At 38.7% G+C, this 25,002-nt stretch overlaps 2 protein-coding genes across 6 annotated transcripts in view; one reads left to right on the top strand and one right to left on the bottom strand.

Moving 5' to 3' along the window:
* The first annotated feature begins 1,843 nt into the window (after positions 1–1,843).
* Positions 1,844–19,871, top strand: LOC139759237 (large ribosomal subunit protein mL46-like). Its single transcript, XM_071681346.1, has 6 exons — positions 1,844–2,037; positions 5,293–5,417; positions 6,026–6,230; positions 8,184–8,326; positions 16,498–16,629; positions 18,498–19,871. The coding sequence occupies exons 1-6, from the start codon at positions 1,959–1,961 to the stop codon at positions 18,654–18,656; spliced, it is 843 nt and encodes a 280-aa protein (XP_071537447.1). The 5' UTR covers positions 1,844–1,958; the 3' UTR covers positions 18,657–19,871.
* A 2,464-nt stretch (positions 19,872–22,335) lies between these two features.
* The window catches only part of LOC139759238 (uncharacterized), a 32,528-nt gene continuing 29,861 nt past the window's right edge, over positions 22,336–25,002 (bottom strand). For all 5 annotated transcript variants that reach the window (XM_071681351.1, XM_071681349.1, XM_071681350.1 and 2 more), the window contains exon 6: positions 22,336–22,596. In XM_071681351.1, the coding sequence (XP_071537452.1) occupies positions 22,516–22,596 (81 nt within the window). In that variant the 3' untranslated portion in view covers positions 22,336–22,515. The remainder of the gene's footprint in view (positions 22,597–25,002) is intronic.

Genomic DNA, 25,002 nt, shown 5'->3' with positions numbered 1-25,002 from the left:
TGTGAATAAGAGCAAGGTTATTAGGTACAGTAGGGTTGAGGGTCAAGTCAATTGGGAGATAAGTTTGAATGGAGAAAAACTGGAGGAAGTAAAGTGTTTTAGATATCTGGGAGTGGATCTGGCAGCGGATAAAACATGGAAGCGGAAATGGATCATAGGGTGGGGGAGGGGGCGAAAATCCTGGGAGCCTTGAAGAATGTGTGGAAGTCGAGAACATTATCTCGGAAAGCAAAAATGGTTATGTTTGAAGGAATAGTGGTTCCAACAATGTTCTATGGTTGCGAGGCATGGGCTATGGATAGAGTTGTGCGCAGGAGGATGGATGTGCTGCAAATGAGATGTTTGAGGACAATGTGTGGTGTGAGGTGGTTTGATCGAGTAAGTAACGTAAGGGTAAGAGAGATGTGTGGAAATAAAAAAAAAAGCGTGGTTGAGAGAGCAGAAGAGGGTGTTTTGAAATGGTTTGGGCACATTGAGAGAATGAGTGAGGAAAGATTGACCAAGAGGATATATGTGTCGGAAGTGGAGGGAACAAGGAGAAGTGGGAGACCAAATTGGAGGTGGAAAGATGGAGTGAAAAAGATTTTGTGTGATCGAGGCCTGAACATGCAGGAGGGTGAAAGGAGGGCAAGGAATAGAGTGAATTGGATCGATGTGGTATACCGGATTTGACGTGTTGTCAGTGGATTGAATCAGGGCATGTGAAGCGTCTGGGGTAAACCATGGAAAGCTGTGTAGGTATGTATATTTGCGTGTGTGGACGTATGTATATACGTGTATGGGGGTGGGTTGGGCCATTTCTTTCGTGTTTCCTTACGCTACCTCGCAAACGCGGGAGACAGCGACAAAGAAAAAAAATAGCATCTAATTACTATCACAGGGAAATTGAGGCATGAAGTAATTACTAAGCAGCGGCAGTTTATCAGATCACGGGTAGAGGACTTTGATATGGAAATTGTAGGGGGCTGTTATTTGGTTGTGTTGATGCTAAAACTACGAGTATATTTGTGATATGTCTACCCAACGTGTTGACCAATTACACGGACAGCAGCCTTCTTCGTGTAAAATATTCTGCACCGTATGTTTCTTCACATCTTCAGCATACACAAAATGCTCGTGTGTCTATATATATATATATATATATATATATATATATATATATATATATATATATATATATATGTGTGTGTGTGTGTGTGTGTGTGTGTGTGTGTATTCGTGTGTGACTTTTTCATGCATTTCGCCATTTACCGCGTTAGGAAGGTAGCATCAGGAACTGGGCAGCGACCTATGAGGAAGGTCATTAGGCCTACAACCCTATTTAATACACGGTATCATGTAGACCTTAAGGGTGTCCCTCAACTAATTATCAGTTCTTTTTAAAAATGAGCATATAATTTCAAGTTAATTTACAGTGCTTGCAATGATATTTTACAAATTTAACTCTGTCATCATATAAACAATAAAAATGTTACATATGTATCTGACAGGACTATTACTAGTATAATGCTACAGAATAAATTAGCATGTAGAATCTTATGTAATCATTATGGAAAAAAAATATGTGGAATTTGATTCATCTTACATTGGCAACGATAATTCTTTTAAGCAATGTTATTCTGGTTAAAAAAAAAAAAAAAAGGGGGGGAAAATATGTCCACCAAAGATTGTCAACTATATCAAAATATGAAAACCGAGGGTAAAAATACTTTTTTTTATTAATTTTATATCTTCTAAATATTTCTGTTCATAACTTTATTTTTGTTTATTGTCTTTCTCCTATTATTTTCTCATACTGTGTGATGCTGCGTACACACTTTGATTTATTTCAAGGGAAACCGGGTTACAATTTAGTATGTCCCAGAATTCAGGTAACCATAACAAGGAGGACTCTACATGTCGGGGTTGTGGAGTGCTGACTTCTATAGAATACGAGACGTTATTAAACTGGAATAAGAATGGCATCTTTCCCTTTATTACAGACGACGCGATGCCTTGTAAGATCTTTCAGGCAGATGTCACACATAATATTTACGAGTGAGTTTTGGTTCAGTGATGGCTCTTTCAAAACTATATGTATTATCCAAAATCTTGGGCCCTGATTCGGCAAGAAACTGGTGTCATGATTGTTAGAAATAAAGTCGATTAGATTCTTTACATAACTGTACTGTTGCATATAAACAATTCATAATAGTCACTTGTTAATTGTCTTTTAAGTATTAGATATTAAAAATCTAATGAAGCTTCGTATCACCATTGGATAATTGATAGATTCCTTTTGAAGTGGCAACGCATGATTTAAAGAACAGTATAAGTTAATGAGCAGCAATTTGAATATTCTATTCATTGTAGGTTTTTTTGATTTGGCAACAGTGATGAAAGTCAGGGAGATTTTGGGATTAATCAACATAAAAGTATGTGTAATGTATATTATACATTCTCTGAATTGGTAAAATTCAACTTCAGCCTTAATAATTTTAGGTATGTAATATTGTTTAACAAATATGCAGTCTGTTGTGGATGAGAGGGCTTGTGAAATGAGTCAGTTGTTGTTTGCTGATGATACAGTGCTAGTGGCTGATTTGGGTGAGAAACTGCAGAAGTTGGTGGCTGAGTTTGGTAAAGTGGGCAAAAGAAAAAAGTTTGAGAGTAAATGTGAATAAGAGCAAGTTTATTAGATACAGTAGGATTGATGGACAAGTTAATTGGGAGGTACGTTTGAATGGAGAAAAACTGGAGGAAATGAAGTGTTTTAGATATCTGGGAGTGGATTTGGCAGTGGATGGAACCATTGAAGTGGAAGTGAGTCACAGGATGGGGAAGGGGGTGAAGGTTCTGGGAGCATTGAAGAATGTGTGGAAGGCGAGAACGTTATCTCAGAGCAAAAATGGGTATGTTTGAAGGAATAGTGGTTCCAACAATGTTACATGGTTGCGAGGCAAGGGCTAGATAGGGTAGTGCGAAGGAGGGTGGATGTGTTGGAAATGAAATGTTTGAGGACAATATGTGGTGTGAGGTGGTTTGATCGAGTAAGTAATGAAAGGGTAAGAAAGATGTGTGGTAATAAAAAGAGTGTGGTTGAGAGAGCAGAAGAGGGTGTATTGAAATGGTTTGGTCACATGGAGAGAAGAATGAGGAAAGATTGACAAAGAGCATATATGTGTCAGAGGTGGAGGGAATGAGGAGAAGTGGGAGAACACATTGGAAGTGGAAGGATAGTGAAAAAGATTTTGAGTGATTGGGGCCTGAACATGCAGGAGGGTGGAAGGCGTGCAAGGAATAGAGTGAATTGGAACGATGTGGTATACCGGGGTGGATGTGCTATCAATGGATTGAACCAGGGCATGTGAAGCATCTGGGGTAAGCCATGGAAAGTTTTGTGGGGCCTGGATGTGGAAAGGGAGCTGTGGTTTCGGTGCATTGCACATGACAGCTAGAGACTGAGTGTGAGTGAATGTGGCCATTGTTGCCTTTCCCTAGTGCTACCTCGCGTGCGCACAGGGGGAGGCGGGTGCTGTTTCATGTGTGGCGGGGTTGCGATGGGTATGGATGAAGGCAGCAAGTATGAATATGTACATGTGTATATGCCTGTGTATGTATAGGTATGTATATATTGAAATGTATAGGTATGTATATGTGTGTGTTTGGGCGTTTATGTATGTGCATGTGTTTGAGGGTGGGTTGGGCCATTCTTTTGTATGTTTCCTTGTGCTGCCTCGTTAACAGGGGAAACGGCGAATAAGTATAATAATGGTATTAAAAAATATGTGTGTGTGTGTGCATGTGTGTGTTTGTTAGTTGATGGGCCATTCTTCATCTGTTTCCTGGAGCTGCCTCTGATGAAGGAAATGGCAATCAAGTATGTTAAATAAAATAATAAATAGAGAAGCAAAAGCTGCTTTGGGGCATTATGTAATAATACATACGACTAAATTAGTGAGATGTGAAGATTAGAAAAAATGGGTTCATTCAAGCATGAGGATGAAGCACTTGTAAGCATCTTTCAGTCACCGTGACCTAATCTCCTTTCAAGTAGCAAGGATCTTTGCATCAGACCACTTGAATGTCTGTATCTGCTATAAATCCTGGCTGCTAGGGTATGGTTAAGTGAGGGTTTTCATAGATTCAGTTGATTTTCTTACTATTGTTTCATATGCTTTAACTTTTTTATCCATATTTCCCTGATTTTAATCATCTCCACAATTGCCTTCATTTGTCCTGTGTAAATTATTATATAATGATCCAGGTCATACCTCACCATTTTTCTGATCTCTAAAGACTACATTACCAGTGCAGAACAAAATAACTCAGTTCCCAGACCCAAAATGCTGAAATGCTAAACTTGACTCACCTAAATAAGTAAAGTAACTGATTGTTATTGGGTAAAACTGAACAAAACTTTTGCAGTAAAAGAGGAAGAAAAGTAGAAACTTCAGGATAGGGAACCAGTTACAAGCAATAATATATCATAATACAATTATAATAGAACATATGAAAATGGCATATAAGATGAGAATTTGTAATAGGAAATGAACTGTAATAAAATTCAATGTAAAAGATGCCCAATAGAAAATAAACAAAAAAGCAGGAGTACCAGATAATTTGAAACTAAGTGCGTTTAGAAGTTTTAAGTATATGTTTAAATAATGTAATACAAACAAGAGAAACACCTGAAAATTGGTGGTGGTCAAGAACAAAATTATACCAAAGGTAGCAAATCCTAATGCAAAGAAATTAAGACCTGTTGCCTTAACAAATTATGCAAACAAAATTTTTATGACATGAAATTAAAAACCCAATAGAAAATTACATATAAGGTATCAATGAGTGGGAGAATCAAAGTAGACTTATAGATGGAGGAAGAACAAAGAAATTATTTTTTTCAAATACTACAAAGAAATTAGTTATAAAAGAAAGAAAATAGTAAAATGGACTTATAGATGGAGGAAGAACAAAGAAATTATTTTTTTCAAATACTACAAAGAAAGTAGTTATAAAAGAAAATAGTATTTGTTATATCAGTAGGCTTGAGTAAAGCATTTGATTCAGTAAAAAGAGGATTACTGATACAAATATTAATGAAATACTCGAGTACATATAATATGGAAAAGATAAGGAGGTGGATTTGAACATAAGTGGAATAAGACAGGGATGCTCAGGGTCCACTAAACTCTTTAGATTTATTATATATAAAATTACACGAATTGGAAAATTTAGGAAAAGGTTTTCAATTGCATTTTATAAGGAAGTAAAAGTTATGCTTTTATAAGTGAACTTCGATTTTTTTTGCAGGACCAAAGAGTGGCTCTACTGCTGTAGGTACTAATGGAAAGTGGCAAATAGTGGGAGCAGCATGCATTACTCGCCCTCCAGTTGTTTCTTCACCACTGACTCCAATTGAACAGCAGTATTCTGAGGTATTTAAATATATATATATTCATTTATGTATTGTGTCATTGAAGGGGGGCTGGAATCTCCCTTTCTGTATTAACTTTTTTCAAAAAGGGGGAACATAGGAGACAAGCAAGGGTTTTTCAAAATCAAAGGCTGTCATCTGTTCCTGGTGCAGCCTCACCGAGGCAAGAAAAGATGAACCAATTAAAAAAGGTACATATATGGTATTAAGCTCAACTGTACGGTATGCTGTATAGACAGCTTGTACTGTTATCCTAGTGTTGACTTTGGCATTTTACCGTAACTTCCTTATATTAATAAACATATTAAAAATAATAATAATAATGTACTTTATTGCCTGTCAGAGGGAGGAACCAGTCAGTTAGATGACACAGTAGGAAAATAAGCAAGATATGTGTTAGAAAAGATATAAGGATATACTTCTTTAGCATTAGAATAGTGATTTAATGGAACAAGCTAAAGAGAGGAACTGTGAAAACAAAAAGCACAAGAAGTCACAAAACTGTGTAACAGAACAGAGAAGTTAAGAGATAAGGCCCTACTAGTGTTGAAAATTCCTTCCTTACAGTCATTACTCACATTAAACAATTTTATCTTAATTCTCCTTCAGATGCTTGCTGCAGTTGAAAAAGAAATGTCTCTCAGGAGTGATCACGAACTTCAACATGAACAGGACATGATACGAGCTGAAGTCATAAAATCTGGAAAGTCAGAGGAAGTAGATCTTGAAGAAGCGGTCAAACAAACAGCTGTTGAATTTGAAGATGCATGTGTAGAGGAACTGAAGGCTTTTAAAGCTAGTATCACAGACCCTGGTTAGTAGTCCCAGTGTCTGGAACATAGAGCTTAGTATACAGTACGAATCATTTAAGCCTTTTAAAATTCTTTCCAGGATATAAGAAACTAATACTAATTTAGTGTATGCAAAGCAGAAAGTGGTTTTGGTAGTTTTCAGGGTTGTGGATTAGAATGATTTTATGCACAGGAAAGATGTAAAGGTTGGATTTTGAAGATCAGAAGGAGTGTATTCAAGAAAAGGGAGGTGAGATATATGGTTTTGTAGTGGTTTACAGAACTTTAAAATATTAGTAACAATGCACTTAACATAGTATGAGGATTTATGAAAACCCAAGGTTATCTATGTTTTTACACAAGAAAGTATGGAAAGTATCATTCATTGTAGGAGGCTACATATACTCTAGGTTAAACAGGGTAAAAAATATTTTTTATTTTATTTATAATACTTAGGTTTGTTGAATGTGTTTGATGATAGAGTGGCAGATATATGGTGTTTTGGTCAAGGTGGTGTGCAAAGTGAGAGGGTTAGGGAAAATGATTTGGTAAACTGAGAAGAGGTAGTAAAAGCTTTGCAGAAGATGAAAGCCGGCAAGGCAGCAGGTTTGGATGGTATTGCAGTGGAATTTATTAAAAAAGGGGGTGACTGTATTATTGACTGGTTGGTAAGGTTATTTAATGTATGTATGACTCATGGTGAGGTGCCTGAGGATTGGCGGAATGCGTGCATAGTGCCATTGTACAAAGGCAAAGGGGATAAGAGTGAGTGCTCAAATTACAGAGGTATAAGTTTGTTGAGTATTCCTGGTAAATTATATGGGAGGGTATTGATTGAGAGGGTGAAGGCATGTACAGAGCATCAGATTGGGGAAGAGCAGTGAGGTTTCAGAAGTGGTAGAGGATGTGTGGATCAGGTGTTTGCTTTGAAGAATGTATGTGAGAAATACTTAGAAAAGCAAATGGATTTGTATGTAGCATTTATGGATCTGGAGAAGGCATATGATAGAGTTGATAGAGATGCTCTGTGGAAGGTATTAAGAATATATGGTGTGGGAGGCAAGTTGTTAGAAGCAGTGAAAAGTTTTTATCGAGGATGTAAGGCATGTGTACGTGTAGGAAGAGAGGAAAGTGATTAGTTCTCAGTGAATGTAGGTTTGCGGCAGGGGTGTGTGATGTCTCCATGGTTGTTTAATTTGTTTATGGATGGGGTTGTTAGGGAGGTGAATGCAAGAGTTTTGGAAAGAGGGGCAAGTATGAAGTCTGTTGGGGATAAGAGAGCTTGGGAAGTGAGTCAGTTGTTGTTCGCTGATGATACAGCACTGGTGGCTGATTCGGCTGAGAAACTGCAGAAGCTGGTGACTGAGTTTGGTAAAGTGCGTGAAAGAAGAAAGCTGAGAGTAAATGTGAATAAGAGCAAGGTTATTAGGTACAGTAGGGTTGAGGGACAAGTCAATTGGGAGGTAATGGAGAAAAACTGGAGGAAGTGAAGTGTTTTAGACATCTAGGAGTGGATTTGGCAACGGATGGAACTATGGAAGCGGAAGTGAGTCATAGGGTGGGGGAGGGGGCGAAGGTTCTGGGAGCATTGAAGAATGTGTGGAAGTTATATCAAAGATCTATTGAAAGAGTAATAAAAGGAGTATGGTTAAGAGAGTAGGAGTGCTAAAATGGTCTGGACACAGAGGGAATGAGAATGTGAAGCATCTAGGGTGAATCAGCGAAATGACTGTGGGGCCTGGTTGTGCTTAGGAAGCTGTGGTTTCACTGTAATACACATGACAGCTAGAGAATGGATGTGAGCGAATGTGGCTTTTCTTTGTCTGTTTCTGGCAATACCTTGCTAATGCAGTATAAATGAAGTATAAAAATGAGACTTTAGAAGCATACTAAATAAAGTGGTATAAAATGCAAAATTAATATACTTGATTTTTTTTAACTATACATTGTTTTAATGAGAATATCCAAAATTGCAGGTGCTGATGACATCAAAGATCTGAGAAGCCTTAACCGGGCCCTGGAGAGGTCACTTGTTCTTGTGGTAAAACAAAAACTAGGAACCAACCATGAGTGGGTTTTCCCACAGACACCTTGGCTACCTGGAGAGACACTGAGACAGGTATTCAGTTTTGTGTTTGACTGATCAAACTTGGTCACTTTGAGAGCCCCTTTCCTCATCTTGAAAATTTTGGTCCAAAACTCCTAAACCTTCAAGATAGTCAATGCCTTAATCTGCACTTCACTAAAGTTACACTTATTTAACACCTTATATTTTCAGTATCTTGTCATTTATTATCTTGTGTTTTATTCTCTCCACTACTTACTACTCTTATACCAAGGCCTCATCTTAAAATGATGTTACATTTCTAGACACCTGGTGCAAGTAAAGTCTATTGGAAATTGAAGCAATGAAAACCACATTATATAGGATTTTCCCAATCCAATCCCCATGTATGTACTATACTGCAACTAGAAGAGTTGACCTCCAATATACGGTAACACACACTGTCATGATGTAATTTAGATGATATTTATTGAAAGTTTACTGATAAAAATTCCATAGTAAAATGTGGTAGTGAGGGCTTTACTGTAGGTACTGTTTAAGTTACCACTGGCTTACCTGTACTCCTATCAGTATCTTTTAACATTCTATCCAGACACTGAAAACCCTTCCCTTACTGTGCACGTGATAAATAAAGAGGTAACAATGAATACAAACTGATATATTTTGCCATTGGTGGGATGCAAATCAAATGGCATATTGCTGTGATATCATTGAAATGTTCATTTTTCTAGTTATGATACAGTTGAGAATATATTCTTTTAGACATCTGGGGTAAACCATGGAAAGGTCTGTGGGGCCTGGATGTGAACAAATGTGGCCTTTGTTATCTGTTTTCCTGGTGCTGGGAATGGAAGAAGGCAAGCAAGTATAAACATGTACATATGTTTGTGTGTGTATATGTATTTTTTTATTTTATCATACTTTGTCGCTGTCTCCTGTGTTAACGAGACAGTGCAAGGAAACAGACGAAAGAATGGCCCAACCCACCCACATACACATGTATATACATACACGTCCTCACATGTACATATACATACCTATACATCTCAGTGTATACATATACATGCACACAGACATACAAATATATACACATGTACATAATTCATAGTCTGCCCTTATTCATTCCCGTCGCCACTCCGCCACACATGAAATGACAACCCCCTCCCCCTGCATGTGCACAAGGTAGCACTAGGAAAAGACAACAAAGGCCACATTTGTTCACACTCAGTCTCTAGCTGTCATGTATAATGAACCGAAACCACAGCTCCCTTTCCACATCCAGGCCCCACAGAACTTTCCATGGTTTACCCCAGTCGTTTCACATGCCCTGGTTCAATCCATTGACAGCACGTCGACTCCAGTATACCACATCGTTCCAATTCCTCTATTCCTTGCACACCTTTCACCCTCCTGCATGTTCAGGCTCCAATCACTCAAAATCTTTTTCACTCCATCTTTCCACCTCCAATTTGGTCTCCCACTTCTCATTCCCTCCACCTCTGACACATGTATCCTATTAGTCAATCTTTACTCACTCATTCTCTCCATGTGACCAAACCATTTCAAAACACCCTCTTCTGCTCTTTCAACCACACTCTTTTTATTACCACACCTCTCTCTTACCCTTTCATTACTTACTTGATCAAACCACCTCACACCACATATTGTCCTCAAACATCTCATTTCCAGCACATCCACCATCCTCCGCACAACTCTATCTATAGCCCAAGCCTCACAACAATATAATAGTGTCAGAACCACTATTCCTTCAAACATACCCATTTTTGCTTTCCGAGATAACGTTCTCGTCTTCCACACATTTTTCCACGCTCCCTGAACTTTCGCCCCCTCCCCCACCCTATGACTCACTTCCGCTTCCATCCTCTGCCAAATCCACTCCTAGATATCTAAAACACTTCACTTCCTCCAATTTTTCTCCATTCAAACTTACCTCCCAATTGACTTGTCCCTCAACCCTACTGTACCTAATAACCTTGCTCTTATTCACATTTACTCTCAGCTTTCTTCTTTCATACATTTTATCACTCAGTCACCAGCTTCTGCAGTTTCTCATCCAAATCAGCCACCAGCCCTGTATCATCAGCGAATAACAACTGACTCACTTCCCAAGCTTTCTTATCCACAACAGCCTGCATACTTGCCCCTCTTTCTTAAACTCTTGCATTCACCTCCCTAACAACCCCATCCATAAACATATTAAACAACCATTGAGACATCATGCACCCCTACCGCAAACCAGCTTTCAATGAGAACCAATCACTTTCCTCTCTTCCTACTCGTACACATGTCTTACATCCTCAGTAAAAACTTTTCACTGCTGCTAACAACTTGCCTCCCACACCATATATTCTTAATACCTTCCACAGAGCATCTTTATCAACTCTTATCATATGCCTTTTTCCAGATCCATAAATGCTACATACAAATCCATTTGCTTTTCTAAGTATTTCTCACATACATTCTTCAAAGTAAATACCTGATCCACATATCCTCTACCACTTCTGAAAACACACACACACACACATATATATTTTATTTATTTATATCTATTATACTTTGTCGCTGTCTCCCGCGTTAGCAAGGTAGCGCACATATACATACCTATACATCTCAACACATACATATATATACACACACAGACATATACATATATACACATGTACATAATTCATAGTCTGCCTTTATTCGTTCCCATCGCCACCCCACCACACATGAAATAACACCCCCCCCTCCTTCTGCATGTGCGCAAGGTAGCGCTAGGAAAAGACAACAAAGGCCAAATTTGTTCACACTCAGTCTCTAGCTGTCATGTATAATGCACTGAAACCACAGCTCCCTTTCCACATCCAGGCCCCACAGAATTTTCCATGGTTTACCCCAGACGCTTCACATGCCCTGGTTCAATCCATTGACAGCATGTCGACCCCTCTGGTATGTATATATATATATATATATATATATATATATTTTTTTTTTCATACTATTCCCCATTTCCCGCATTAGCGAGGTAGCGTTAAGAACAGAGGACTGGGCCTTTGAGGGAATATCCCAACCTGGCCCCCTTCTCTGTTTTTTCTTTTGGGAAAAAAAAAAAAGGGAGAAAGAATACTTCCCACATATTCCCTGCGTGTCGTAGAAGGCGACTAAAAGGGAAGGGAGCGGGGGTTGGAAATCCTCCCCTCTCCTTTTTTTTTTAATTTTCCAAAAGAAGGGACAGAGAAGGGGGCCAGGTGAGGATATGCCCTCAAAGGTCCAGTCCTCTGTTTTTAACGCAACCTCGCTAACGCGGGAGATGGCGAATAGTATGAAAAAAAAAATATATATATATATATATATGTATTTTTTTATTTTTCAAACTATTCGCCATTTCCTGCATTAGCAAGGTAGTGTTAAGAACAAAGGACTGGGCCTCTGAGGGAATATCCTCACCTGGCCCCCTTCTCTGTTCCTTCTTTTGGAAAAAAAAAAAAAAAAGAGGGGAGGATATCCAGCCTCCCGCTCTTTCCCCTTTTAGTCGCCTTCTACGACACGCAGGGAATACGTGGGAAGCATTCTTTCTCCCCTATCCCCAGGGATAATATATATATATATATATATATATATATATATATATATAGGCTAAGGTGAAGATTTGTATGGGTTTTCAGAAAAGAAGAGTGAATGTTGGGGTGAAGAGGGTGGTGAGAGTAAGTGAGCTTGGGAAGGAGACTTGTGTGAGGAAGTACCAGGAGAGACTGAGTACAGAATGGAAAAAGGTGAGAACAATGGAAGTAAGGGGAGTGGGGGAGGAATGGGATGTATTTAGGGAATCAGTGATGGATTGCGCAAAAGATGCTTGTGGCATGAGAAGAGTGGGAGGTGGGTTGATTAGAAAGGGTAGTGAGTGGTGGGATGAAGAAGTAAGAGTATTAGTGAAAGAGAAGAGAGAGGCATTTGGACGATTTTTGCAGGGAAAAAATGAAATTGAGTGGGAGATGTATAAAAGAAAGAGACAGGAGGTCAAGAGAAAGGTGCAAGAGGTGAAAAAAAGGGCAAATGAGAGTTGGGGTGAGAGAGTATCATTAAATTTTAGGGAGAATAAAAAGATGTTCTGGAAGGAGGTAAATAAAGTGCGTAAGACAAGGGAGCAAATGGGAACTTCAGTGAAGGGCGCAAATGGGGAGGTGATAACAAGTAGTGGTGATGTGAGAAGGAGATGGAGTGAGTATTTTGAAGGTTTGTTGAATGTGTTTGATGATAGAGTGGCAGATATAGGGTGTTTTGGTTGAGGTGGTGTGCAAAGTGAGAGGGTTAGGGAAGATGATTTGGTAAACAGAGAAGAGGTAGTAAAAGCTTTGCGGAAGATGAAAGCCGGCAAGGCAGCAGGTTTGGATGGTATTGCAGTGGAATTTATTAAAAAAGGGGGTGACTGTATTGTTGACTGGTTGGTAAGGTTATTTAATGTATGTATGACTCATGGTGAGGTGCCTGAGGATTGGCAGAATGCGTGCATAGTGTCATTGTACAAAGGCACAGGGGATAAGAGTGAGTGCTCAAATTACAGAGGTATAAGTTTGTTGAGTATTCCTGGTAAATTATATGGGAGGATATTGATTGAGAGGGTGAAGGCATGTACAGAGCATCAGATTGGGGAAGAGCAGTGTGGTTTCAGAAGTGGTAGAGGATGTGTGGATCAGGTGTTTGCTTTGAAGAATGTATGTGAGAAATACTTAGAAAAGCAAATGGATTTGTATGTAGCATTTATGGATCTGGAGAAGGCATATGATAGAGTTGATAGAGATGCTCTGTGGAAGGTATTAAGAATATATGGTGTGGGAGGCAAGTTGTTAGAAGCAGTGAAAAGTTTTTATCGAGGATGTAAGGCATGTGTATGTGTAGGAAGAGAGGAAAGTGATTGGTTCTCAGTGAATGTAGGTTTGCGGCAGGGGTGTGTGATGTCTCCATGGTTGTTTAATTTGTTTATGGATGGGTTTGTTAGGGAGGTGAATGCAAGAGTTTTGGAAAGAGGGGCAAGTATGAAGTCTGTTGGGGATGAGAGAGCTTGGGAAGTGAGTCAGTTGTTCGCTGATGATACAGCGCTGGTGGCTGATTCATGTGAGAAACTGCAGAAGCTGGTGACTGAGTTTGGTAAAGTGTGTGAAAGAAGAAAGTTAAGAGTAAATGTGAATAAGAGCAAGGTTATTAGGTACAGTAGGGTTGAGGGTCAAGTCAATTGGGAGGTGAGTTTGAATGGAGAAAAACTGGAGGAAGTCAAGTGTTTTAGATATCTGGGAGTGGATCTAGCAGCGGATGGAACCATGGAAGCGGAAGTGGATCATAGGGTGGGGGAGGGGGCGAAAATTCTGGGGGCCTTGAAGAATGTGTGGAAGTCGAGAACATTATCTCGGAAAGCAAAAATGGGTATGTTTGAAGGAATAGTGGTTCCAACAATGTTGTATGGTTGCGAGACGTGGGCTATGGATAGAGTTGTGCGCAGGAGGATGGATGTGCTGGAAATGAGATGTTTGAGGACAATATGTGGTGTGAGGTGGTTTGATCGAGTAAGTAACGTAAGGGTAAGAGAGATGTGTGGAAATAAAAAGAGCGTGGTTGAGAGAGCAGAAGAGAGTGTTTTGAAATGGTTCGGGCACATGGAGAGAATGAGTGAGGAAAGATTGACCAAGAGAATATATGTGTCGGAGGTAGAGGGAGATCAAATTGGAGGTGGAAAGATGGAGTGAAAAAGATTTTGTGTGATCGGGGCCTGAACATGCAGGAGGGTGAAAGGAGGGCAAGGAATAGAGTGAATTGGAGCGATGTGGTATACCGGGGTTGACGTGCTGTCAGTGGATTGAATCAAGGCATGTGAAGCGTCTGGGGTAAACCATGGAAAGCTGTGTAGGTATGTATATTTGCGTGTGTGGACGTGTGTATATACATGTGTATGGGGGTGGGTTGAGCCATTTCTTTCGTCTGTTTCCTTGCGCTACCTCGCAAACACGGGAGACAGCGACAAAGCAAAAAAAAAAAAACATATATATATATATATATATATATTTATTTATTTTGCTTTGTCGCTGTCTCCCGCATTAGCAAGGTAGCGCAAGGAAACAGACGAAAGAATGGTCCAACCCACCCACATACACATGTATATACATACACGTCCACACACGCAAATATACATACCTATACATCACAATGTATACATATACACACACACACATATATGTATATATATATATATCTTTTTTTTCTTTTAAACTATCCGCCATTTCCCGCATCAGCGAGGTAGCGTTAAGAACAGAGGACTGGGCCTTTGTGGAATATCCTCACCTGGCCCCCCTCTGTTCCTTCTTTTGGAAAATTAAAAAAAAGAAAAAACAGAGAGGGGAGGATTTCCAGCCTCCCGCTCCCTCCCCTTTTAGTCGCCTTCTACGACACGCAGGGAATACGTGGGAAGTATTCTTCATCCCCTATCCCCAGGGATATATATATATATATATATATATATATATATATATATATATATATTTATTTTTTTTTATTATTCATACTATTCGCCATTTCCCGCAATAGCGAGGTAGCGTTAAGAACAGAGGACTGGGCCTTTGAGGGAATATCCTCACCTGGCCCCCTTCTCTGTTCCTTCTTTTGGAGAAAAAAAAAAAAAAAAAAAAAAAAAAAAAAAAAACAGAGGGGAGGATTTCCAGCCCCCCGCTCCCTTCCCTTTTAGTCGCCTTCTACGACACGCAGGGAATACCTGGGAAGTATTCTTTCTCCCCTATCCCCAGGGATAGTATATATATATATATATTTTTTTCTTTGTCGCTGTCTCCCGCGTTTGCGAGGTAGTGCAAGGAAACAGACGAAAGAAATGGCTCAACCCACCCCCCATACACATGTATATACATACGTCCACACATGCAAATATACATACCTACACAGCTTTCCATGGTTTATCCCAGACGCTTCACATGCCCTGATTCAATCCACTGACAGCACGTCAACCCCGGTATACCACATCGATCCAGTTCACTCTATTCCTTGCCCTCCTTTCACTCTCCTGCATGTTCAGGCCCCGATCACACAAAATCTTTTTCACTCCATCTTTCCACCTCCAATTTGGTCTCCCACTTCTCCTCGTTCCCTCCACCTCCGACACATATATCCTCTTGGTCAATCTTTCCTCACTCATTCTCTCCATGTGCCCAAACCATTTCAAAACACCCTCTTCTGCTCTCTCAACCACGCTCTTTTTATTTCCACACATCTCTCTTACCCTTACGTTACTTACTCGATCAAACCACCTCACACCACACATTGTCCTCAAACATCTCATTTCCAGCACGTCCATCCTCCTGCGCACAACTCTATCCATAGCCCACGCCTCGCAACCATACAACATTGTTGGAACCACTATTCCTTCAAACATACCCATTTTTGCTTTCCGTGATAATGTTCTCGACTTCCACACATTCTTCAAGGCTCCCAGAATTTTCGCCCCCTCCCCCACCCTATGATTCACTTCCGCTTCCATGGTTCCATCCGCTGCCAGATCCACTCCCAGATATCTAAAACACTTTACTTCCTCCAGTTTTTCTCCATTCAAACTTACCTCCCAATTGACTTGACCCTCAACCCTACTGTACCTAATAACCTTGCTCTTTTTTAAAGGGGAAGTAATGTTTATAGTTGTGTTACTGGAGTGATAGTTTTCATATATGGTGCTTTGACAAGAAAATAGTGAAATTGGAAAAAATATAGCTTAGACATTGAAGCTTATTGATACAGTGGTTAAATTGATGAGAACTGCATTGACGTTTGTGTAAATAAATTATACATTTCCCTTTTCCATAGCCAGAGGTTGAACCATTATGTGACATTCATTTTTTCATTTCATTTCAAGCTAGGTAGTAGCCTCTGCAAACACTATGCTAGACTGGCTCTCAGCCATTGGTCTGTTAAGAGTGAGGCATTAAAAGCTAAGTGGCTCTGGACTTCACTATTTATGGAAACTGTGCCATGGCCACCCCATTAAGGGAGATCCTGAGGGGAACAGGTGTCAGGGATATAGATAGATAGAGATCTGTCATTAATGGTTTACTTACATATTCCTGAAGCTTCATTGCTAAGATATGAAAGGCTAGCATGGGAAAAGTGCACACCAGATAATCATGCTATGGAGAAGACTGAAGCTGTTTATAATCTTCAATTATGTTTTACAGACTTGTGAGCGTATTGTTCGAGAGGCATGTGGAGATAATCTTAAAGTGAAGTTCCTTAGCAATGCTCCTTGTGGATTTTACAAATATAAATATCCAAAAACTGTTCGTAAGGATGGATTCATTGGTGCTAAGGTGTGTATTTAATCTTTTCTGCTGTGTGACAGTTTCTTTGTACTTCTTGGGGTGTCTTCAGAAAATCTTAATTTTTAGTGCTTTTCTATTTGGTACTTTTTGTTTTTTCTACTCTTAAGGCCAGTATTGCCAATTGTGTAGATCTATTTTTCATTATATTCTTTTTATTCTCATTTTTCTTTCCTGTATGTTAAGCACATCTCTAGAATCTTTTCTAGTTGAAAAACCTGTGTCAACACATTCATCCATTCTTGCCGTTACCATCGTGTGGATGAAGTTTGTGCATGCTTGCATAGTCTGTGGATATTACTGTTGCAGAACTAACTCTCCAAATCACATCTCAACAGATGGGTAAAGAGCAGGGATGCTCACTCCTCAGAGATAGAGTTACCATCCATTTGTCCTTTTACATACATAACCCCTATCTTCTTGTTCAGTACGTGAATTAGTATTTAATCATCCATGGACTCCAAAAGACTAATCCAGAGAAGTTTCAGCTAGATACAATATAAAAATTCTGCTTAAAGACTGATGTATTGCACCAAAATTACTAGATTTTGAGCTAGCACCATTTCTGGTCCTGATGCCACTATTACTAGATCTTGGTCTAGCACTACATACAATTTTAATTTTAACACCAGTATTTTCAGATTTTGGATTAGCACTATTTCTAAATCATACTGTTCAGCACATCTGATTTCATTCAACAAATAATGTAATTCATAACCAAACAAAAAGTCTCCTATGCCACAAAAATTGTATACAGCCAAAATCAAAGAACTGTCACTTTGTTGTAGCCCCTTTGTTAGGAATGTTCATGAACTGATCTTTATTTCATATGCTTAGAAAGTATTTAAGAGACAGGTTGTGTTTGATAATAAAGTTTTGCATAGAGTAACATTTGTTCTCTGTATTTCCCACACACCTCTGGTATGTGATTAACTCAATGAAATTTATATTCCAAATATATATCTAATACTGGTAGCATTTTATGTGATTAATGAGCATAATGCCTGTATGTGTTTGAAGATTTGTGTTCTTACTGACACAGTTAAGGAAAAGCAGTTCTACATATTTCAAAACCCGAGCAACTTATAGATGTGATCTCATCAGAGGCAAGATTGAGCTGAAGTATGCCTGTTTTATTTCCACTCATAGTATAATGGCATGAGCAATCTAAACAAGTCAACATGAAATATTTACACCGCCATTAAAGTATTCAAGCTTATATCTATTGCTGGTGCCTTGTTTCCTCTGGGAATTGCGTCAAGGGAGTGGCCATAGCAAAAGAGCCTCCATGACTGGTGAACTCCAGTGTTCAAGCTTATTTATATCCTGAAACTCAGAGAGAGATTGACTTGAAAATTGCTGAGGGCATGAGCAAGTTGGCAAGGAATTTGAGAATGGAGAGCGATCTGGTTGTAAAAAAAAAAAAAAAAAAAAAAAAAAAAAAAAAAAAAAAATTGTTTGAACCAAAAGGCTACACAAGATGTTATCAAATAAGCAGATTATACAGATAGTGTTAGTGTTAGCTCTGCCTCAAGGGAGAATCTCATCATAGGTGCGTAGTACTCGGTGCCTCATGGGAGAATCTTATCATAGGTACGTAGTACTCAGTTCTCCATTTTCACATTCACATGTCTTGCTTATGCAATTTTTGTCTGATAAAAATATCTCGGTTGCATGATTATGTAATGTATTTTCCCCCTGAACTTCTTTAATTATCTTTTCCTAGAATCCTATACATAATTTGTTCTTTATTTCTGGATAGATAAAATTACAGTCTACTTATTCATTAACAAGTAGATATGAAAAATATAAATATTTTTGGTAATGCACAAGCATGACTAAAACATGTTCATTTCTAGGTTTTCTTCTACAAGGGTCAAGTGAGAGACGCTAATGGATCTGTAGATCAAGGTCAGGACATCACAGAACATCAGTGGTTGACACAAGATGAATTAGATGATAAATTTAAGCAGTCTTATGCAAGATCCACTTCACAGTTTCTTTTGTCTGACAGATAAAGGTAGATTTGCTACCATGTTATAATATATATATATATATATATATATATATATATATATAAGAAAGTTTAGAGTAAATGTGAATAAGAGCAAGGTTATTAGGTACAGTAGGGTTGAGGGTCAACTCAATTGGGAGGTAAGTTTGAATGGAGAAAAACTGGAGGAAGTAAAGTGTTTTAGATATCTGGGAGTGGATCTGGCAGTGGATGGAACCATGGAAGCAGAAGTGGATCATAGGGTGGGGGAGGGGGCGAAAATCCTGGGAGCCTTGAAGAATGTGTGGAAGTCGAGAACATTATCTCGGAAAGCAAAAATGGGTATGTTTGAAGGAATAGTGGTTCCAACAATGTTGTATGGTTGCGAGGCGTGGGCTATGGATAGAGTTGTGCGCAGGAGGATGGATGTGCTGGAAATGAGATGTTTGAGGACAATGTGTGGTGTGAGGTGGTTTGATCGAGTAAGTAACTTAAGGGTAAGAGAGATGTGTGGAAATAAAAAGAGCGTGGTTGAGAGAGCAGAAGAGGGTGTTTTGAAATGGTTTGGGCACATGGAGAGAATGAGTGAGGAAAGATTGACCAAGAGGATATATGTGTCGGAGGTGGAGGGAACAAGGAGAAGTGGGAGACCAAATTGGAGGTGGAAAGATGGAGTGAAAAAGATTTTGTGTGATCGGGGCCTGAACATGCAGGAGGGTGAAAGGAGGGCAAGGAATAGAGTGAATTGGATCGATGTGGTATACCGGGGTTGACGTACTGTCAGTGGATTGAATCAGGGCATGTGAAGCGTCTGGAGTAAACCATGGAAAGCTGTGTAGGTATGTATATTTGCGTGTGTGGATGTATGTATATATATGTGTATGAGGGTGGGTTGGGCCATTTCTTTCGTTTGTTTCCTTGCGCTACCTCGCAAACGCGGGAGACAGCGGCAAAAAAAAAATATATATATATATATATATATATATATATATATATATATATATATATATATATATATATATATTTTTTTTTTTTTTTTTGCTTTGTTTATTTATTATCATTGTTATTAATCAGGTCTAAATCTTCAGAAACTGGATGGTTTTGAAACGTAAAACAAATAAATTTGGGAAACAACAAATTGCTTCATTTACCCTGCATTTTCCCCACATAGGACATTAAATGAAATTATGTAAGAAATTGTTAATAAGGATATAGAAAAATATAATTACATCTTTTCTTTCATGCTATTTGCCATTTCCCGCATTTGCGAGGTAGCGTTAAGAATAGAGGACTAGGCCTTTGAGTGAATATACACACACACACACACATATATATATTTTTATTTATTTTTGCTTTGTCGCTGTCTCCCGCATTAGCAAGGTAGCGCAAGGAAACAGACGAAAGAATGGCCCAACCCACCCACATACACATGTATATACATACACGTCCACACACGCAAATATACATACCTATGCATCTCAATGTATACATATATATACACACAGACATATACATATATACACAATTCATACTATCTGCCTTTATTTATTCCCATCGCCACCTCGCCACACATGGAATAACAACCCCCTCCCCCCTCATGTGTGCAAGGTAGCACTAGGAAAAGACAACAAAGGCCCCATTCGTTCACACTCAGTCTCTAGCTGTCATGTAATAATGCATCGAAACCACAGCTCCCTTTCCACATCCAGGCCCCACAGAACTTTCCATGGTTTACTCCAGACGCTTCACATGCCCTGGTTGTGACAGCAAGTCGACCCCGGTATACCACATTGTTCCAATTCACTCTATTCCTTGCACGCCTTTCACCCTCCTGCATGTTCAGGCCCTGATCACTCAAAATCTTTATCACTCCATCTTTCCACCTCCAATTTGGTCTCCCACTTCTCGTTCCCTCCACCTCTGACACATATATCCTCTTGGTCAATCTTTCCTCACTCATTCTCTCCATGTGATCAAACCATTTCAAAACACCCTCTTCTGCTCTCTCAATGACACTCTTTTTATTTCCACACATCTCTCTTACCCCTACATTACTTACTCGATCAAACCACCTCACACCATATATTGTCCTCAAACATCTCATTTCCAGCACATCCACCCTCCTGCACACAACTCTATCCATAGCCCATGCCTTGCAGCCATACAACATTGTTGGAACCACTATTCCTTCAAACATACCCATTTTTGCTTTCCGAGATAATGTTCTTGACTTCCAAACATTCTTCAAGGCTCCCAGAATTTTCGCCCCCTCCCCCACCCTATGATTCACTTCCGCTTCCATGGTTCCATCCACTACCAGATATCTAAAACACTTTACTTCCTCCAGTTTTTCTCCATTCAAACTTACCTCCCAACTGACTTGTCCCTTAACCCTACTGTACCTAATAACCTTGCTCTTATTCACATTTACTCTTAACTTTCTTCTTTCACACACTACCAAATTCAGTCACCAGTTTCTGCAGTTTCTCACATGAATCAGCCACCAGCGCTGTATCATCAGCGAACAACAACTGACTCACTTCCCAAGCTCTCTCATCCACAACAGACTGCATACTTGCCCCTCTTTCCAAAACTCTTGCATTCACCTCCCTAACAACGCCATCCATAAACAAATTAACCATGGAGACATCACACACCCCTGCCGCAAACCTACATTCACTGAGAACCAATCACTTTCCTCTCTTCCTACAGGCACACATGCCTTACATCCTCGATAAAAACTTTTCACTGCTTCTAACAACTTGCCTCCCACACCATATATTCTTAGTACCTTCCACAGAGTATTTCTATCAACTCTATCATATGCCTTCTCCAGATCCATAAATGCTACATAAAAATCCATCTGCTTTTCTAAGTATTTCTCACATACATTCTTCAAAGCAAAAACCTGATCCACACATCCTCTACCACTTCTGAAACCACACTGCTCTTCCCCAATCTGATGCTCTGTACATGCCTTCACCCTCTCAATCAATACCCTCCCATATAATTTACCAGGAATACTCAACAAACTTACACCTCTGTAATTTGAGCACTCACTCTTATCCCCTTTACCTTTGTACAATGGCACTATGCAAGCATTCCGCCAATACTCAGGCACCTCACCATGAGTCATACATACATTAAATAATCTTACCAACCAGTCAACAATACAGTCACCCCCTTTTTAATAAATACATCCAGGTTCCTTTCCTCTAACATACTACCTATCTCTCCTTTTTTCTCATCTTGGTTACATCCACACACACATTTAGACACCTCAATATGAGCCTTTGAGAAGGATGAGCACTTCCCGCATGATTCCTTCTTCTGTTTCCCCTTTTAGAAAGTAAAATACAAATTCTGTGTATGTATATATATGTATATGTTGAAATGTATAGGTATGTATGTGTGTGTGGACTTGTATGTCTATACATGTGTATGTGGGTGGGTTGGGCCATTCTTTTGTCTGTTTCCTTGCGCTACCTCGCTAACAAAGGAGACAGCGACAAAGTATTATGAATATAAAATATAAATATATGGCCTTCTTTGTTTGCTGTTAATTATCATTATGGACTGATCGGCAGTCATATTTTTTCTAAAACGACTTAACTATGTCTATCTGGAGAGCTTTGTAAGGTATAGTAAGACTGTTTACAAAGTAATAAGGTCATACCTAAGTAGGAGAACTTACTACAAGAAAATCTTTTTACATATTTTTACTGGCATTGAAAGTATAGCTTTTCCAGAGGACAGTCATCTGAATAATGAATGATATGGGTTGGTAAAATCTAAATGAACAAGGGTTCATTGAGTTGACTGTCAAAATAATTTGTACAAGGTAGGTTTGATTGTATAACTAACAGTTCTGTTTTTATTTACTGTCATGGGCTTACGAAAACTGCAGTTGCTGAATGTGGCTCAGTAGCTTTCAATGTCTCATCCTCACAGTTTCCCAGCTTCACCTGTTAGGGAATAAATGAAAATGAGTGCACTGTCTTGCAGCTGGATTTTTTTCCTTCTTTTTCTGCATCTAACAATGAATTCAAACTAAAACTTGAATAACTATATATTAGTTGGATATGATGAAAGTGGGTATCATAACCACAGAAAGTTGCACAAAATGCATAGAATAACTAAATATTAGTTGGTTATAATGGAATTTAATATCATTACCACAGAAAGATCCACAAGATGTAGTATCTTCGTACAGGAGTTCCTCTTAACATATATTACTAGTAAAAAGTAAAATGTCTATTTGTTTGGGCCCTTGTATGAAGAGGTTTTTAAGGATCTGATCCTTAACAGAAAAAATGTTCCTTTTTTGAAGATGTTGTAGTATTCTTTGAAGAACTTCAAAATGCAGCTCTGACAGTTTTTGCCCAAAGATACAACACTATAGTCAGTAAAACAGGAAAGATAAGAAAAAAGTAACAACATTGTAACATTGTCATTTGATACATGACTGGGACTGGTTTGGTAGCATTATCTACGGCCGTAATCACCCATAAGGAAGCTTTATGTAAAAAAAAAAAAAAAAAAATTGCAAATGAAAAGATGTGTACAGGTAGGAGGTATGGAAGACACCCACGTCCCCATTGAAATTTAAAGGGTAATGCCTCCCTGGGAGTCTCGAGGTTTTGACCTTGTAATGATACGAGGTTTTGCATATGAGAAAAACTGTTGTTTTCTTTTGTATTATTCATTCAGGTTTGTATATTTTAAAACTCAAGTTACTAGTGATTGTAAAAATTAAATATTAATATCAGACTCCACTATTAATTGTAATATCAAGTCTAACAGAGAGATGCATTACTTTTCATTCACAGATATAGAAGAATTAATGCGGTAATGTTTAATAGTATGAAGTTTATTACAAAAAGCTTAATTTGCTACACTAAGCCTATGTTAGAAGTTGGAAACACATTTCCTGACATCTCTGGAAAAATCCTTGAAACATGATTGGCATCTATATCTCTTTCGCCCCCCAAAAACACTGAAAATTCCTCCTACCCATATTGGAATATTTTTTCTTGGAGAACAGAACAAGAAACAAGAACTATCTTGTAAAGACACACTAACAGAAGATAAAACAATCTTGATCGTGGTGCTGAACACCAGCACAACCCTAATCCACCTTGAATGTTTCTCTACAAATATGCACAAATCAGGATAACTAATGTGTTGCCAAAACATTAAAAAATCCACACATCCATAGAATACTCTTGTCTGAGTACATATTACTAAAGACTACAAAACTTTTTCCCAATTTTATTAATTCTACTAGAAAAGATTTTTCGGTGGAAGTTCTGATTTACTAAATTTTTGTTTTACTCAGATCTGTCAAGTAAGGATGCAGACCTAAAACAATACTCCATACAAGGATGAATCAATCCTTTGTATAAATGGAGCAACTGTTCAGAAGTTTCGACATCTAAAAAGAAAACTCAATTTCTTAGAGGCAGACTTACCTATTCTTACAATGTACAGATCCCAAGAAAGTGCATCTTACAGTAATACCAAGTATTTTCAGTAATGAACAAATGGATTTTTTTGAGATTTTTTGAATGCTGGAACAAAGTATTCATCATCAGTTTGTTTAGGTTAGTGATCATGGTGATAAGAGCTTCTTCAAAGAATAAGGAACTGATTTTTTTCCTTTTCATTTTCCCTATTAAGCCCAAGGAATATGAAGAAGTCAAGGTAAACCATTACATACTCTGTGGGGTTTGGCTGTAGATGGTAAGCCCTGGTTCAGTATATTATACAGGATGGCTAAAGAGGGAAAAAAGAGACTGAAGTCTGTTTATTACTAATGCTATATTTCTATGGTGTGAATGGCAATTACTCATAAAATAAGAGTCATTTATAAGGACGTCACCAGCTCACCCAAAACAAGAGTGTCTGCATTCCCACAGAAATCTACTACAGCTACACCACCGATTTTCCGACACTCTTGGTTCCAAAGCCTTGATGAATTAACCATTTTGACAGACCAACTGTGGTCACGTAATAATAATTCATCAACACACCTCTGCCCCACTAATTAAACATCTCTCATGTGTCTAAAGTACATACCATGGACTGCTAGAAATTCAAATCAAATAAATATTAAATGGAAATTAAATAAATAAATGAAATACATTATACACCTGCTCAGGACTGAGGTGCTCATCAGCTACGAGTGTTGCAAATTTGTCCACATACTCGGCAGCTCCTTCATGGTTGACAGACTGCTTTTCTCCGCACACTTTATTCATGGAAATTCCATGATGCTTCTTGAATCTTTGAATCCATCCTTCACTATAAGGACGCTCATGTTGTAATTGAAGTTCTTTATGGAACAACTTAGCCTGGTCCATTATCATGCT

Source organism: Panulirus ornatus, chromosome 32, assembly GCF_036320965.1.
Source record: "Panulirus ornatus isolate Po-2019 chromosome 32, ASM3632096v1, whole genome shotgun sequence".
In the NCBI taxonomy this organism is placed as follows: Eukaryota; Metazoa; Arthropoda; class Malacostraca; order Decapoda; family Palinuridae; genus Panulirus; species Panulirus ornatus.
The sequence above is the reverse complement of the archived record's forward strand: the minus strand, read 5'-3'. Positions and strand labels throughout refer to the sequence as shown.